General features: G+C 39.1%; 1 protein-coding gene across 7 annotated transcripts in view; it reads right to left on the bottom strand.

The window, feature by feature from the left end:
- Positions 1–227: 227 nt before the first annotated feature.
- Positions 228–17,452, bottom strand: part of SMAD2 (SMAD family member 2) — an 84,918-nt gene continuing 67,693 nt past the window's right edge. For 6 of the 7 annotated variants that reach the window (XM_045886761.3, XM_045886760.3, XM_045886762.3 and 3 more), the window contains 5 exons: positions 16,842–16,895; positions 15,307–15,519; positions 12,479–12,616; positions 12,153–12,297; positions 228–8,454 (listed from right to left, as the gene is read on the bottom strand). In XM_045886761.3, coding sequence (XP_045742717.1) covers positions 8,331–8,454; positions 12,153–12,297; positions 12,479–12,616; positions 15,307–15,519; positions 16,842–16,895 — 674 coding nt within the window. In that variant the 3' untranslated portion in view covers positions 228–8,330. The remainder of the gene's footprint in view (positions 8,455–12,152; positions 12,298–12,478; positions 12,617–15,306; positions 15,520–16,841; positions 16,896–17,452) is intronic. The other variant, XM_045886763.3, reaches the window with a different exon arrangement.

Below are 17,452 nucleotides of genomic sequence, written 5' to 3'. Positions count from 1 at the left end.
GGGAGGGGAGTAAACTTTTTATATAACACTAAACTTAAAAAACTTAAAAAAGATGATCCCTCAATATCATACTGCCAGTATGTGAAATACACACACATTTCTCTGTTTCCGTATCATTTAGGGCATGGACAGCAAAATGTAACCCCCTCTAAAAAAGATCAGTTTAAATTAAAATCAATTAAAACAATTAAAATTTAATCCCATAATAACATGGTAAACAACTCAAATGGCTTTTTCTTTTTAATGCTAGGAAAAATGTTCACCTTTCAATGGTGAAAGTACTGTTAACACAGGTAGAGAGCAAACAAGGTAAAAAGTGAAAGCACATACAGACAACACACAAATATATATATAAAAATTGACCAGAAATCACAGGACATTTAAGCAATGTTTCCTTAAGTAGAACTATTTTTTTTTTTTTTTGTACTTTAAATAGACTAAAATATTTGGTGTGGGCGGGGGGAAGGAAATCAGTATTTCGCAATTTTAACTTGAAAACCAGCTGCAATAAAGCCTCAGCTCATCGTTTAAAAAAAAAAAGTGGAACCACGTCGTACTTTTGACAACCACAGGATTAAAGCTTACAAAGAACACATCTACCGTCTACATCACAGTGCACAGAGGATGCAGGCTCTGAGGACCACAGGCAAACAACAACAGACTCTGCATCCGGCATATTGCATTACAGAATTAATGCTCTATTAGAAAAATCTCACCTCCCGGGGTTGGTGTCCTTGCTGGTAAGCACCTGAGGGGTCGGGGGCCACCAAAACTGAGGGCACTGCTCAGTCTGGATCAGGACACCCAATTCCTTCACCTGCCATTGGCTGATGCATTCGGTAATCTCAATACAACATTCACTGAGAATAAACACTACATTCTGGCTTCCTGAGCAGGACAGTCTGGGGAATGTAGCAGAGGACAGAGCATGAAAGGCCAGATTTTCCCTCAAGCGAAAAGAAATCCACAATACCACTCAGTTTTTGCTTACTGTTAAAAAGTCAAACTTCAGATGAGATTTAACCCCATCAAGACATGATTTGTACTTCCATACACACACAAGTTCTGAAGAACTTCGCTATCTAGTTGCCTCTTCTCTGTTTCATTAAAGCCCCGGTTACCTTCCCTGGATTCCTAAGTGTTTGTCTTACCACCACGTTGGGTCCACAGCAGTTATTGGTTACGAATCTCACATTCCACCCACAGTAATAAGTGATTGGAGGACGCCTATCCAAATATTGGAAATATTGACAACCCGAACACAGCTGAACGTAATTCCAACGATTACAACGTTTAAGGGAGTAAGGGTCAATCACAAAAACACCTAGGGTGACCCTTCCTCCCGGTGTGCCCAGGACTTCCCCTGGTTTGGAACAAAAAGTCCTGCAGCCAGGGAATGTCTCAGTCCCAAGCACCCCGGGGCCGTCGGTCACCTTGGGCGCACCACTCACTCTTCCCTTAGGATCACTAGGGAAAAGAATTCTCAAGAGCAGAAAGCTACCTATGCGGGCATCAGCTCAAAAAAATTTTTGAGGATGCTTACTAATGGCTAGCTCCTAGGAAGTCCACTCATACCTTATTTAACGGTGTCGATTTTAATAGTCGGTAGTACCCTAAGCAAATGACTGATCAGTGTATATAAAAGTTCATTCCTGAAACCTGTTTTCAGACAAATCCTCTAAAGGTCCTTCTGGTTTTGTCCAGTTATATAGTATTTCACTGAATCTTTTTGAGATTTTCAGAGCTAAATGAATAAATCAGTTTTATATGTCTTCTCATTCTCTTTTTTTAGGTGAAAACACTCTTTGCCAAGTATTTCCCACATTCTTGCTTCATATACTGAAAAGACTGCCAACTGGAGATATTCCCCTCAGACTATAAAGGCCCTGAATTGTTACTTTTAACAGCGTTCTGCCAGCAGGTCTGGCCTTGGGAAGAGATGGCAAAGAGTATTCTCAGATATGAACACTTTTATTTTGCCTACAATGCTGTGATCTAGTTCAACAACTGCACAACTGCTTTCATCTTACCCTTTAGTTTTTCTTGTTTTGCCCTCTTGTATAAAAATGGTTTGTGTCACAGCTTCACTATCACTAATAAAAAGATACAAATATTTATGCCTTAAAGGTCAGGGTCAGAAAACCAAAAATGAAGCCTGAGGTAAAGTTGGTCTAAAAGTGACCAATTTGGGTTCTGCATTTTGCCAGAAACAGGATTAAAAAAACAAAAACAAAAAAACTTATATCCATGCAGGTTACCGACTTGCTACATATGTGATTATTTCCCCCAATTTTCATTAATCTGTATGTATATTAGTTACATAAACCAAAAAATGACTACATTCTTAAAGCAGGTACATACACTCACCAGAAAAGCACCCTATTCTTTCTCACCAATGTATCTTTTTTTGTTTGAATAATCCAAGAATGTGAATGATGAGACTGACATATCTCTTAAGGGACTTACTGAAAAAAGGAAAATCTCTTTGGGAGAAAAGACTTTAGTAAGACTTCTATCCCTACAGACAGATGCTGAGAATCAACTTGCTGCTACGGCATTGTAAAGGGTAGAACTTAATATAGAACCAGAAATGTGGCAAGTTATCTAGTGACTAACAGCATAAAATAGCCAAGAGCTTTAAAGCCACAGAGAGAAAGAAGAAAAGTGGAGTGTGAGATGGAAAATACATAGTGAAGTATTTTTAGAATTCTAAAACTTCACTTTCGTCCTTTTATCAATATATTATGGATTTCATGGTTCAATAAATTATCTTTAATTAGAAATAGGAAGTAAATGCCTAACCCCCCACCCAAAAGAGCAAACTGAAAATGCTGGAGAAACTAAGAGCTTTTTTATTCTTTCCTCTTTTTTTGGAGAGTAGGACATCATTTTCCAGGAACTGTTTTGAAGAGAAATCTAAAAGCCCTTTGTCTGATATTCACGAATCCTTCTCACTGCCATTAGCCATTAGCATTATTCTTCCAAGGGCCCTTACATCTCAACCAGTGGCTGAAATTTGGGGTCTATTATGGATCTCATGGCAGCAAACCAATCGATGCTGAAGTTAACCTAGGCTAACACACTCTGGTCAGATCCTCTGTGAATCAGAGATGACCCAAAGAACTTTGGGAAATCCATTTCTGTTGAGTACAGCTAAGAAAATTAGATCTGAACCACCTTCGGCCAAAACTACAGGAGAACTTGACTTGGTGGTGCTACTTCCCACAGTATCTTAAGCAGCTTAGCAATCTTAAACCAAGAAGAAAAGAACAGGGAGAGGCAATCCAACATTTAAAAAAAAAAAAAAGTTAATGCTAAACTAGTACCTTCCAGAGACCACTGGATATGTAATAATTTAATGAGTGGGTGTCTGTTGCCGTTTTGATGTTCATGAATTCCAGTTATGATTCTTAATTATCAAGCTGCCTAAAAATGGCATACTAACTAAACCACCAAATCACGACTCTGGCAGAATAAATAAATTACTCTGTGAAGATCTGAAAGGAAAACGTCTGCAAGCATATTAAATCTCTGAGATCAGAGATTTAAACAACAGAACCATTCAACGGTGTTAAAATGTAAGCAGATAAATGACCCCTACTGTTCAGGTTTTTCTAGGAGTGTGTATGTATACATAAATCCATACACATGTTATACAATTTATTTCCTACTAAAAAGATTTAAGGCAGTTATGCTATATATATAAAGTTACCTATAATATCAAGAAATTACATGGACACATTAGACAAGTTATCATAAAGGCTATGATGAGGCTGTCTGTCTCTAGTATACCTGACATTTCCTGGTTGAGGCTCCAAACACAGGAATGCCACTCCAGGAGATGGTTTGCCCCTCAATCCCCACGCATAAAAGGTAGTCTGAACAGATAAAATAGTCATGAAAACTTGAAAAGGAAGATATAAAAGGAACTCAACAGTAGGATTCTGACTACCTCTAGAGACCACTCACTACCTTCATTACTCTTGATTGTACTAAATACAACAATCCAATATGCTCCAAGGTGGAAATGGGCTAGTATTACAGGAAAATCATTAGCTGCAACTGCTGGAAAAGTTCCTAATCCTAAACATAACTTAAAATACAATCTATAATTCATGCCCTTTGTTAAGTCACAAAGACATTTAACTGGAGGGAATTTCTGAGCCATTTGTAAGATTTAAGTGACTGACCAAGTGGAACAACATCTACCTTCATGGTGAAGAAATTAGGACCCTGGGTATGAAAAGCACCATCCTTTTTGGTCTTTAGTAAAGTTCAATGGAGAGAAACATTCTGATGTCTGCAGATAAAACATGGTTGGCAAGGAAGAGGGCAACCAGCAAGACCACAAGGGATGCAGTCTGTTATGAGAAGGGGAGGAAGAATACAGTTCAGTTGATGAATATCAAGAATTTAGCAAAGTAAAGCTCATCAAGCAAAGAAACTGGGCAATAATTTGTCATGTCTGAACCATCGATGAGTTAGAGCAGAGTAAGAGAAAGGATCATGTGTTGCTTATGTCCACAGACTACCTAGTTATCTAAAGAGATACAGGAGAAATGGTGTGGAAGGGGGGCAGTCTGTGAAATTATCATGTGCAGCTACGAAAATATCTGAACATAAAGACAAATTTTAAGTAAGGTGAACATTTTCTGTGTTACTTTATAACTCACCATCAACCAGACCAGGAGAGTACTGAGTACTGAATAAATGCTCAAGTGTTTAATTATTAAATAATAATTTAAAAAAGACAGAAAGATCTTCAAGGTGTATTTGGACAGCTTTCGGAAGAGGTAGAGAAACCAACTGGGCATATATAATCTTTTACTTGATTTCAATTAGCAAGAGACCAGACTGATTGTTTTTCACCTTCAAAGTCTTAGTCTTGATTGAAACCAACCTAAAAGGCACAAATAAATTGAAATTAAAATTATTTTGACAAAGGAGGAAAATCTGGTAAGTTCGAAGGCAGATGAATCAAGCAAAACTGATATGGTTTAAGGTTAAGAAAAACGCTAGATATTAAACAATTTGCAATTATGTACTTAGAATAAGAGTGCCGAATAAGAATATTTTTTCAAGAAAAATTAGGGAGATTTCCTTCTGGCAGAGTGAAAGGTCCTGAGAGAGGAGTAACCCCACAGCTTGAGGGCCAGGACTAAATCCTAGCCATCTTTTCATTACTCAGCACCTAGCACTGTGGCTGGGTAAAGGGCAGACATCAATAAATGTTTACTGAATGAATGGATGACATAATGTATAATTAGTATAACTGGTCTAGGTCGAACCTCATCAGGAAGGTTCCCTGAAGCAGGAAAAGAACACAAGCAGGGTTGTTCCAAAAGGTGGGCCAAAGTCCACTCATGTGTTTTAATCCTAAACAGTGCGTACACAGACTTTTCAAACTTTTTTTTTTAAGCCGTAAAACTCTTTTTTAAAAAGAAATCTATATAAACTCCATTACAGAATAAAAACGAAGCTGCCACTGGTTAAACCAAAGTCAATGGGAACATCACCAGCCTCCGATTCCCTACGGCGGCTCTCAACAGACTTGACTGCAAACCACCGTCCATCTTAGAAATGTGATGGAAAAACGTGTTCACTCAGTTCTCACGTGAAACCAAGAAAGTTACCAGCCCGGTGGAAGGGGAATTCTGCATAATGCTGCTCATTTAAATAGAGACAAAATTCAACATGGAGAACTTATCACTCAGAAGAATGGAAACAACCCCAATAACGGTGGGGGGGGGAGGGGAATCAACAAAATTTAAGCTGCAGTAGACAAAATAGAATGCAAGAAATAGCGTCTCCTAAAAAGGCATGTAAGATTACTGAACACCAGTGGAGTCAACTGCTGGACAGGTGTTAAGTGCTCAGTATAACAGGTATTTCCAAAGAGCTGAGTCCCAGTTTAATACTGTAGGGATGAAGCCCAACACAGTTGTAGGGGCATACTCACCGCTGGAATGCTGTCCTCGGCACTGCTTCGCTAAACACCTCCATCCAAGACTGACTAACTGCCAGGCCCTTCTGCCACTTTCAGAGTTTTCTCCGCCCCCAGCACTGTTCCCTGACATCACTGCAAGTTCTCGAGGAAGTTAAAGCCTTCCAAAGGGCAGAGGCTGCACTGGCTCTCTCCAGCCGGTCTGACAGTAGTCATCCGTGGGACACAGGAAGCCATCTATCACGAAGTAAGGCCACCCTCAACTATTACATATTGTAGAACCCTTCTGGTCCCCAAGTTTGGATCTGGGCAGAGACTTCTGTGTAAGCATGAAGACCTAATAGCGGGTTTCCTTCACAATGAACCTTGGCATTTGATGCCTTTCTCCTTGCCGGGAGTGCCAATCTCCCAGGCTCTCCCCATGGCCTGCTCCCCTTCTCACGTCAAATGTCAGCTCAAGCATCACTTCCTTAGAGAAGCCTTCCCTGCTATGCTCCACCACAGTCCCCTGCTTATCTCCTTCACAGACAAGTGAGCTGATTAAGGGTTATAGTAACTGATGTCTCAGCCATGGCCGGAACCGGATCGAACTTGTTCACCTTGACCCAAAGCAAAGAAAGTTCCTGGCACACACAAACAGGTGAACAGTAACTATTTGTTGAAAGAATAAAAAATTACTATACCAAGTCTGCATGACCACATACATGTACACACAAATATAGGAAAATGGGGGGATACCTAGTAGAAAACAATCAAATGCTGAGAGTATTGAAAATGATACAGTAGAGACAGCTGAATATGGTTTCAAAGAACAAGTACCAAAGGTATCTATCTCCAAAAATCTGAAAATTTACTAGGAGGGGGTCAGGAGTGGCTATTTCCCTTTTCTCAAGAGATGCAAACAAGAACTATTTAAACGGCAGAGTCAACATCAGACATAAGGATTATTTGCCACCGAATGGACTACCAACAGAGCTTCTGGAATCTCCTCTAGCCACAGAGCATAAAATGTCATTGGTTATAATAGTCAACCACACATTCAGGATTAGTTAAGAACAGCTCAGACTGTAGGTAATTATAGGCTAAAAAACTTGCTCAACTCCTTCTCCCCCAATGTTTAAAATTCTGAATTCATAATTATGTAAAATAACATAGATTTTACAAATTTAATACAACATACTTTAAAAACAGATGGCCCTTATCTGCTGATCATACCTCAGCATCACTTTTGTAGGTATTCTGCAGAAGCAATTACATTTACAAAAGGTCCATTTCATAATACAATCCGGTAATGGAATCAAATGAAAACTCAGAGAGCACTAGGTCTGCTATTGAAATAATTTAAAATAGCTTTTAAAAAAGACTGTTTATATCTATAGATTGGCTTTAAAAAAAGGATAAATATACTGAAGTAATTGTAGCATTTCCCTGAAAATAATTATACTGCCATTTGTGTTTTGACGAGGTGTCAGGATCAATCGACAGACTGCTTGGTTACACAAGTCTATTACTATCCGTTGAAATCTGATGTGAGACAAAGGGACTTACCCCGGAATGAACTCGTACTGTGCCCCAGAACTAACTGCTGCTGGCAGTATCCGAGCCACCATGACTAGTGATGGATGTCATGCTACACGGTTTTGGTTATCAGGGCAAAAGTGGGAATGGAGAAGAGGTCTGGAAAGATTTTCTGCAAAGTTTCCATCTAGTGAGATTTAGCAGTAAATAACACAAAATGAATGTTTAAGACCCACTGAACACATTGAGGTCAAGGATTTCAAAAGTTAATCCACTTTTCTTCCCCCAAGGGTTTATTTTTGGTAAAAGGCAGAAAAATTAGTTTTTCTACAAGGGAAATCTGCTTCTAAATGATAATTTGAAAATCTTGATATATATTATATATTAAAAAAGACGCACAAAAAGAACGGAGAAGTGGGAATAACAGATTAGGTACTGTAACTTTATAAAGGCTTGCCTAAATCAAGAAGCAGCACACACACACACCGAATTTATGCGAACTAAAAATGTATATGAACAGCACAATACCGTGATACTGGATCATGATACATTACCTGTACACAGAACTACTACTGTTATTAATAAACCTTTGGGACACTCAGTTTTATGCCCAACAAGACATCCGTGAAGTCTTTAAAATCTTCTCTTTCTGCTGTATGGGAGGGTATTTCTAGACACTAATTTTCCCATCTAATATTCGAATATAGGAAACTGATTCCACAAGGTGCTTTAATTGATGAGACCTCAAGTGCTGTTTTCTCTCTTGAATTTTTGGACAGTAAACAGTCCATGGGGACCACACACAAATACTATGACAGAAGAGTTGTTACATTAAGTCTTTTGATGGGACTTGAGTGGTGACGAAGCTTTATGACATGCTCGAGCAACGCACTGAAGGGGATCCCATCTGAGTTAATACTTTGTCCAACCACTGTAGAGGTCCATTCAGATGAAGCTCAATCCAGCAAGGAGTGCTCGTTACCGTCTGCCTTCTATTTAAAAGAATAATACAAGAAAAGAATTATGAAATTAAAAGACCATGGCGATGTTTAGCGACAGGCATTAAGAATTTAGATAAATTAAAAGGCTGTATATACTAAAACCAACATTCTTTTGAACAAGTATTAAGTCAGGATAGCTATTACTTTGAAAAGTATTTAATCCTCAAAGTCTAACAAAATATTTCTAATGACTTTTTTTTTTTTTTGCTTTTAAAGAAATTAACAAAAACATTCTCTTCTCCTCAAATTAAAATTAGGAGGGTGACCTGGCTACTTACCATCCAAACTGACACACCTTTAAGCGTGAAGAGAGTCACTACTGATAATCAGGCTAGGACAAGACTCAAACCAGGACTGTCCTAAGCAAACCGGCAGATACAGTCACCCTACTTACTAATCAACCACAGAGCAGAGGATACTCAAATACCAAGTAAAGTCTAAATGGAACAGGGTTCAAATTTCAAGCATACCAAAAAAAAAGAATTCTGACCGAAGCTTATCACAGAATGTTCAGAGCTAGAGTTCGGCTTTCCCTGACTAAGCCAATGAGCAACATCCCCGGCTTTTAATAAGAAACACCTCTAGTACTTCGACATAATGTGACTGTGGGAACTACAAACTGTTCAATGACATCCTGTCACTTGCACGTACTGATCTGCGTTCTGCCTTATTACATACAGTAAGTCGGTGAGTCAGCTTGCTTCTTCAGTGTGACAGCCCTTCAAGCAGGAGAAAAGGCCATTATCAACTCTTCATCTCCAAGTGACACATGTTCAATAAAATTTAAAACTGTATTTCAAAGGATGTGGTTTTCTCTAGTCAGCGCCCCACTATACCCTTCAGAGTTTTCAGTGTTCTCTAGCCAACTTCCAGTGGTGCGTGTCTGACTTTCTGTGCCTGAGAACTTCTCTGCTCTGGCCACGTGTGTAGCAGACTACAAGTGCTAGGAAATGAAGCTCCCCGGTAGCAGCCCCCACCCAATGACACGGGAACTGGCATTTAAATGCCCAGTTTCCTTTCCTTCTGGGTGGGAGAATTCTGCATGTTCGTTACTGTTTCCCATGTTTTCTTAGGGGAATAGCTCTAATGACCCACCCAATACAGCAGATGGCTTAATAATGCTTTTGGCTGCCTTCCCTCCTCTACCTCACTTCCCTACTTCCTCCTTCCTTACCAGTGCTTCCTCCATTTCCTGAATAAACTCCTTGCATTTGAATCCTTGTCTCAGGGTCTGAGACATACACTGTGAGACATGCTGATATGCGATCATTTCTAAAACATGATACGTGGAACATAAAAGCATAACCTCAAATCTGACCCGCACAAACTCACTACCTTATTTTGATTTAGATAGTACACTTTGGTTTATGCAGCTTAAAATTGCACCAGCACATTTCCCAAGTTAACTCACATCATCCAGGAGGCAGAGGCAAGACTGACCCTTATCCATCTTCCCCTCCTCTGTTCGTCCTGTTGCTCCTCAGAGAAAGTTCCTCCTGCCTTCTAGCTCTCCCTCAGATCAGGCCTTCTGCGGGCTTTTGCCAAGATCGCTTTTAATTCTGATTCTGTCATTTGCTGAATTCTGCGTATTTCTCAGTTTGTCTTCAATCAGATCATTTACTACTAGATTAGCTGAATCTTCAGGACTAATTCTTAATCCAGGCCACTGAACAGGGGAGTAGGTTTCAGAAGGCTGTCACTCTTTTTATTTGGGCACACAAATGCACCCGAGACATTATTTATCCCCTACCTATTTACTCATTTCAGTACTGACTCACTTAACTCAGGTATCTTTCTCACTTAAATATAAATTCTTGCACATCTATATTTCCTGTTTACTACATTTCCTGATCTTTATATTGGCAAACATGCTGGTATTACAGAAACTGAAAAATAGTTTTAGAAATCTACCCATTAGCTCTACCTCCTCCGCTCCAGTGTCATTAAGGACAAAAGGTTCCTGGCAACCACCAAGAGTTCACAGATCTAGAAGTACCTGACATTATTCAGATCTGTAAATGTTAAAGGAAACTAGTTTATTACCCAAAGTAGATATATCTCTAACTCTGTATACCAATAAAAACATATTGTATATTACTGCTTCTCATAATTACAGATTTTAAATTCTCTCTGGCTTTAAGAATGGCGGAGTCTGCAGTGCACAAAGGGCAGCACCTCTCTCCACCAATTAAAACTGTCCTTAGCAGGAGAGCTACAAACAGACGGGGAATTCTCCCCGCAGTTCATGTTTAATTGCACTAAATTTCTACTACCATGTTCTGTAATATTCTCATCTCGTGAAGAAAAAAAAAAAGTGTGACCTAAACGCCTGGTATCAGATAGTACCATTTGAATCTAATTTTTAATATCAACTCAGGCCAATTCAAGTCCACGGCAAAAAGCAACTCTGCATTCTTTAAAGGCATCATACCTCAAAAGGGAAATGATTAAATGAATTATTCCACTAATGTAACATCTATATTCTTGTAACTTGGACAAAATAATGACAAGTCTTCAATCTAGGATAAAAATATATAATACAATATATATTTTTATAAAAGTATTCAACCAGCAGACCTCAAGTCTCACCCTCTCAAGAGGCACACACCTCCCAAAATTTGTTGAAGATAGAAAATCGAGTCCAAATGAAATGAAATACATTCTGAAGGGCCCAAACTGCCAGAAGAAAGAGGAATACTATTGCTCTGCCTTCATATGCAGCAGGTGCCCAGAGAGTAGCAGTATGAGCTGGAGAAGGACTAAGTATTTTATTTATAGTTCTGGCCTTAAAGATGCTAAGGAAGTCTTCCCTTTCTCTGATGTGGAATCCAATCCATTGTTTAATATGGCACTAACCTAACCTATCTTATCCCCTGATGACAAATTAGCTTCTGTAGAACTCAATTATGTAACTGTTACTACTATCCTTGGAGAGGGTGTTAAGAGTCAAGGAGAGCTTTCAAGTCCCAACCCCACCACTCACGAAGTGTCCTTGGGCAAATTATCAAATCTTTTCTAAGCCTATTTCCAAATAAGTATTAGTTTGAACCATTTTTTGCAACCGTATAAAAAAAGAGCACAGAAACAGTAATTCTTAGCCAGGCTGAAATGCATGATGTACTGCATTGAAAACACGGCCCAGTGCCTGACGCGGGACAAGTACGCCCTTCTATCTACCTCTCAACTTTATAGTCAGCTGGTCTCATCTCAGCTGTCCAGCCATATTCTTCTTTCCCTTCTGAGCTCCAGTCAAACTGAACTGCATTCTCGTGTCAGGATGGTAGCTTCCCAACCCCTCCTGCCTAACTGAAATGCCACGCATCTTTCAGAACCTAGATCGTGTGCCGTCTCTACCAGAAGCCTTCCCAGAGCCCCAGTGAAGATGTCTCTCCTTGCATGAACTGACATACGCCTTCAAATATACCCTTTGATGGTATTTCACACCCTACATTACGTTTCAGTAATGCACGTCTGAACAGGTCTTAAATCTGCCTTCCGCAATGCCAGCCCAGGCATTTGCAGGAGTTGTGAGTGCAGAGACCTCCAACTCCCTTTTGTTATTTTGCATAAGCTCTGCTGACTCCATAACCTTAAGGAAAACAGATACATGGGAACTTCAGGAGATGGAAAGAACTGAAGAAAAAAGAATTACATTGTGGAAATTTAAGAACTGAATATGTATTTCATACCGGTATTCTGCTCCCCACCCTTTCACAAAACTCATTCTTATGGTGCACATTCTAGTTAGCTGATACACGGCTTCAAAACCCTGATTAACAGACTGAGCCAGAAGAGCAGCAAATTCCTGGTTGTTGAAGATCTTCAGATTACAGCCTATGATTGAAAAAAGTAAAAACTGTGTAAAAAGAATATCATTGTAAGGCAGTAATTTTTAAAGGGCAACAGATCTTAAAAAATGAGCATGCAAATCATCCCCCGATTCCTAAAATTAACTGCAACTAGAAAAGCTCAGCAGGTTGACAGGATGGGTCGACTGACACTGGTGTATCCATACCTGGTGGAATTTTACACACTGTTGCGGGGTGCCACCCGTATCTCTGATTGCAGTTGGGGCTCTGCACAAAGATTGCACTATCACTTAGGCACTCAGCAAAAACTTCTCCACCTATGTAATATAAGCGCACTCCTCTCCCTAAAACAAAATACATACGGGATTAGTTTTATAACATTTCCTCTTTCAGCATGACTTTGGAAGAGTCTCTTCTTGGACGAGTATTAAAATGATGGAAGCTATTTTGATAACCCTTCCCATAGCGATGCTTTTCTGAAGCCTAACTGTGAAACACACCACTCTATATTTTTCCAAGTGTTTTTTAACAAAGAGTTTATTGATTTCCAAATATAACACATGCTTATCAAAAGTATTTTGACAATGCAGAAAAGTACACAGCTAGTAAAATAATTTCATACAAATTATGTATTATTTTAAAATAAGTAAAAGAAATTGAGTTAAGTTTAAAGGAATTAACTCTGGGTAAATATACCTTCACTATAATAAATACTATTTCCTTAACAATCCCACTAAGGTTAAGAAAAAAAGCAAATAAAAATCAAGACATTGGAATCATTTGCCCTTTTTAAAATTACATATTAAGGTGACAACTAAATCCCTAGACAGATAAGCAGAATTAGGTAAGGAAAGAATAAGCTGGAAGATTTTAACAGACTTCTTTCAGAATCTAACAAATCAAATACATACAAAATATTAGAGACAAAAGGATTTAAAAAAGCCAACCATGAAAGGCAGAGATCTAAGACAGCACCTAAGGTTCTCACCCCTGGTGTGTATACATCTCTATTAGTCAGTCAAGCATGAATCCAGGTGCCGCTGTTAAGGAGTTTTTCCAGATGTAATTAAGATCTCAAATCAGCTGACCTCAAGAAGAGGCGATTCTCTCTTGGTGGGCCTGACTTAATCAGGTGATATCCCTTAGAAAGGACTGGGCTGTCCCTGGTGAAGGCGGATTCAAAATGTGAGCGAGCGGGTTCAACAGCAGAGATTCTCCGTGGCTCACTGTGAAGACTGAGGGTCCATAGGGCAAGGAATGCTGGTGGCCTCTAGCTGCTGAGAACAGCTTCTAGCGGCCAGGCTGCAGGAAATGAGGCCCTTGGGGCTACAACTTCAGGGAAGTGGACTCTGCAACAATCATGAGCTCAGAAGAGGACCTCAAGCTCCAGACGAGAACACGGCCCAGTCCACACCACGGTCTCCCTTTCTGAGACCCGGAGAAGACTCCTAACCCATGCCTGGACTCCTGACCCGCAGCAACTGTGATATCACAACTTTGTGTAGTTTCAGGCTGGTAAGTGTGTGGGAACGTGTTATGCGACACAAGAAAACTAACCTACAGTCCAGATTTAACACATAAACACAGAACCTGACACCCACCTCTCCTGACCACAGACTATTGTAAAACCACCAAACATGTCCTTGACCATCAGGAAAAGATTAAATCCAAACAGGAGAGATTTTCCAGGCTATAGTCTCTGATCAAAACCACCCGATAAGTTAGAAATCAAAAGTAAAAAGACAATCCAAGAATTACAGCAATCTAAGATTGTGTAGAGAAGTATATATGGAAGAGAAAACCTTCTGTTATCTGTATGCAGAACCCCAATTAAAACACAGGCAGAAACAGAACTATTTTAGTTAAGGGTCGAGTGAGTATTCGGAAGCCCTCCTTACCCACAAGACACCTAAGATTACATAAAATTTACACACCACACAAGATCTGAGAAATTCCACACAGAGCCACATCACAGCCCTGCGTAGAATCACACTTGCTGTTTAGTGACCAGCATTATTTCTCACAAGAAGCGATGGTTAATTCATCAGAAACAGAAGCAAACTACGGTTAAAAGAGGTTCCTTTAAGGTAATGAGAACTATGTTCAGTTATATTAGTGGCACTCAAACTTTTTTTTTACCTCACTGCCAAAAAAATACTGGAGACCCCAAAGAGTCGCTGTTTATGTGGATTGCATCTATGGAAACTTACCACACTTGATATTAAAACTGAGATTCAAAAAAAATGTATTAATTCATTTAGAAATCTAAATAATAAACCTATTACATATTCATGTAAATAACATGGTTATGAAAAATAACAATTTCCCCTCCCCCCCAAAACTAGTGAGAATAGCAATGCTTTACGTTTTTGCAACTCTAATGCCTGGCTTAACAGAAGAGAGTTGGATTCTCGGCAGATCCTACATGTAGTCGCTTGCAAAATCACGTCTTGTAGCTTCTGGAATATTTCACCGTACATTCACGAGTGAATGAGAGTGAAAAAGGCTAATAGGATCTTAGTAGCATTATGAAAATAGTGTTGACCTCACAAACGTGCTAAAAGGATATTGGAACTACTACCTTTTGAGATCCCCTGATTTATTTTTTCGACTACGTATTAAATAGCGGTTCTTGTTTAAAATCTCTTGCTTCAGATTAATGGTGAGCGGATTTAATTACTTAATATATGAACTCACGGGAGGGAGAAATACTAGATGTCAACAAGCTGAAAAAAAAAGTCATGATTTGTTAAAATTATTATTCTGAAATCTGAACACGACAATCCTACGACTGGTAGAGACTCAGCAAAGTAATTTTAACACCTTTTTTTAATTGACGGACCTCCCAGTATCAAGGGTGCCAAATACACAGAAGCCAACGGCAAGAGTGGGATCTGTGAAAGCAGCGAAGCCGTGCACGGACAATGACAGACGAGGCAGGCGACTGCACACAAGCCCTTGATGCGGTAAACCACATGGTGCTCCCACTATGAGTATGCGGCATCGGTTCTTCACACAAGGGAGAAACACATACCTATATGTCTTCTTGTCATTTCTACAGTCGCATTTCGGTTGACGTTGGAGAGCAACCCTAGGCAGAACCTCTCTGAATTGGATGGATCTGTGAAACCGTCTACAGTGAGTGAGGGCTGTGACGCGTGGAAGGTCTCGCCGACCCTCTGGTTTAATTCATAGTATGCTATTGAACACCAAAATGCAGGTTCTGAGTAAGTAACTGGCTGCAAATCTGGGGAAAAAAACCAAACCCATAAAAGCAAGAAATGTTGTGTGAACAGTTCAAGCCAAGAAGAGACTGAATATCATCAGCTATCTGTACGTGCTCTACCCCAGATTCCCCTGGCTACTGCTCAGGAAGCTGACTTAACATCTACACCACAAACTCCGGTCTCCATTAGATCATACCAGATTTCCAATGTCTCAGATTTCCCCCAACTCATACAGTCATCTAATCTTCAAACATCTTCTTTAGACTTTACGGTGGCTCATGTTCTACTAGTAGTTTTATCCAAGTTCATGTTCAAATATAAAACCATCGCAGGCAAAGTACATCAACTTGCATAATAAAACTAATTTTGGGGTAGGATGAAGTGGAAGAAAGCTGGAGCAAGGACTGGACTTAAACGCCAAAAGATAGAAGAAAAATTCTATCATAATAATAGGATACAAAATACGACATATTTTTGACACTGTCTATTTTAACAGGAGATTCTCTGTGAGTTACCCTAGTTACAAAAATAGAAAACCCACGCATACACAAGGAACAGCAAGTAATAAAACACAAAAAGCATGCAAGTGAAAACAGAATACGGAATCAAAAGAATTTACATATTTAATGGGAAAACTAGGGCCACATGAATTTAACTTCTATAATTTTGATTAAAAGACACAAGGAGGGGTGCCTGGGTGGCTCAGTCAGTTAAGCGTCTGCCTTCTCAGCTGGGAGTCTGCTTCTCCCTCTGCCCCTCTTGTGCTCTCTCTCTCTCCAATAAATAAATAAAATCTTTTAAAAAAAGACATAAGGAATATCATGAAAAATATGAAAATTTTTCCTAATGTGTGTAGAAACCGAAGAGACATTGTGAAATACTGAGGTAAACTGAAGGCCAAGAATTAACTACACAACGTACACACACACACACACACACACACACACACACACACCCCTCTCCCATCCCCCATACACACGTGTGTGTATACATACATATACACATATATAGATATACACTTCATATTAATAACTGCTATTACAAAATACATCCTAAAATAAACATACCCATATAAATCTAGCCATAATAGGTCATAACACTTTCCATGAAGAATATGATTTCCACGAATAGAAAGATTAGGTCTGTATGCTCATCTATGCCAGGAGAAAACAGTTTTAATAGTATTAAGGCAAATTACCATTTTTAAAAAGCACAAATTTGAACAATCATTTGATTATTCATTGGGATCCGCTTCTCATATATATGAAAAGTAATTATCAGAGAAGACATATAATTTACTCACATAGTGTAAACCGGTGGGGGGAAAGAATTTGCAACTTACCCAAACTATGATTAACGGGGGAAAGAGTAGTAGGAGATAGTTCTGCTGGAGATCCTGAAACAAAAGGATTCGATCTTATAATAGATGTGCAAGTATTTCCAGAACTTCTGACCAAATAATAAATGAATAAAATGAGGATACATCTGGTTGTAATTAATGATCACAAATAATACAGATAAGTTACATCCTAAGAATTCAAAATACGCAAGTGCTATATGGGAATTTAATTTTGAAGGTTTCAGTATATACAAGGTACAAAAGAATATAAACAGTCCTGGCTTCTAGCCACCCAGTTCCCCTTCCCAAAGGCATCCAGTGTTGCCAGTTCTTTGTGTACTCTTCCAGAAATATTCTATGAACCACACAAGCAAATGTATTTTTCTGTACTCCCCCACCTTGCTTTTTATATACAAACAGTAACCGTTCTGAACTTTGCTTTTATTCTACTTACTGATTCAGGAATGCTGATGTGTCCTTATTTCTCTCTCCCTCTCTATATTAGCCACATAAGCTTAAATTATGGTGTATTATGATCCTATATTGATAGATACTCAAGACTATTTTCAATCTTCTGCTTTATGAACCAAGATTGCAATGACTAATCTTGTACA

This window comes from Mirounga angustirostris, unplaced genomic scaffold (assembly GCF_029215605.1).
Source record: "Mirounga angustirostris isolate CCGP_5_RB_7025 unplaced genomic scaffold, mMirAng1.0.hap1 SCAF_14, whole genome shotgun sequence".
Lineage (NCBI taxonomy): Eukaryota > Metazoa > Chordata > Mammalia > Carnivora > Phocidae > Mirounga > Mirounga angustirostris.
This window is presented reverse-complemented; position numbering and strand designations above follow the sequence as displayed.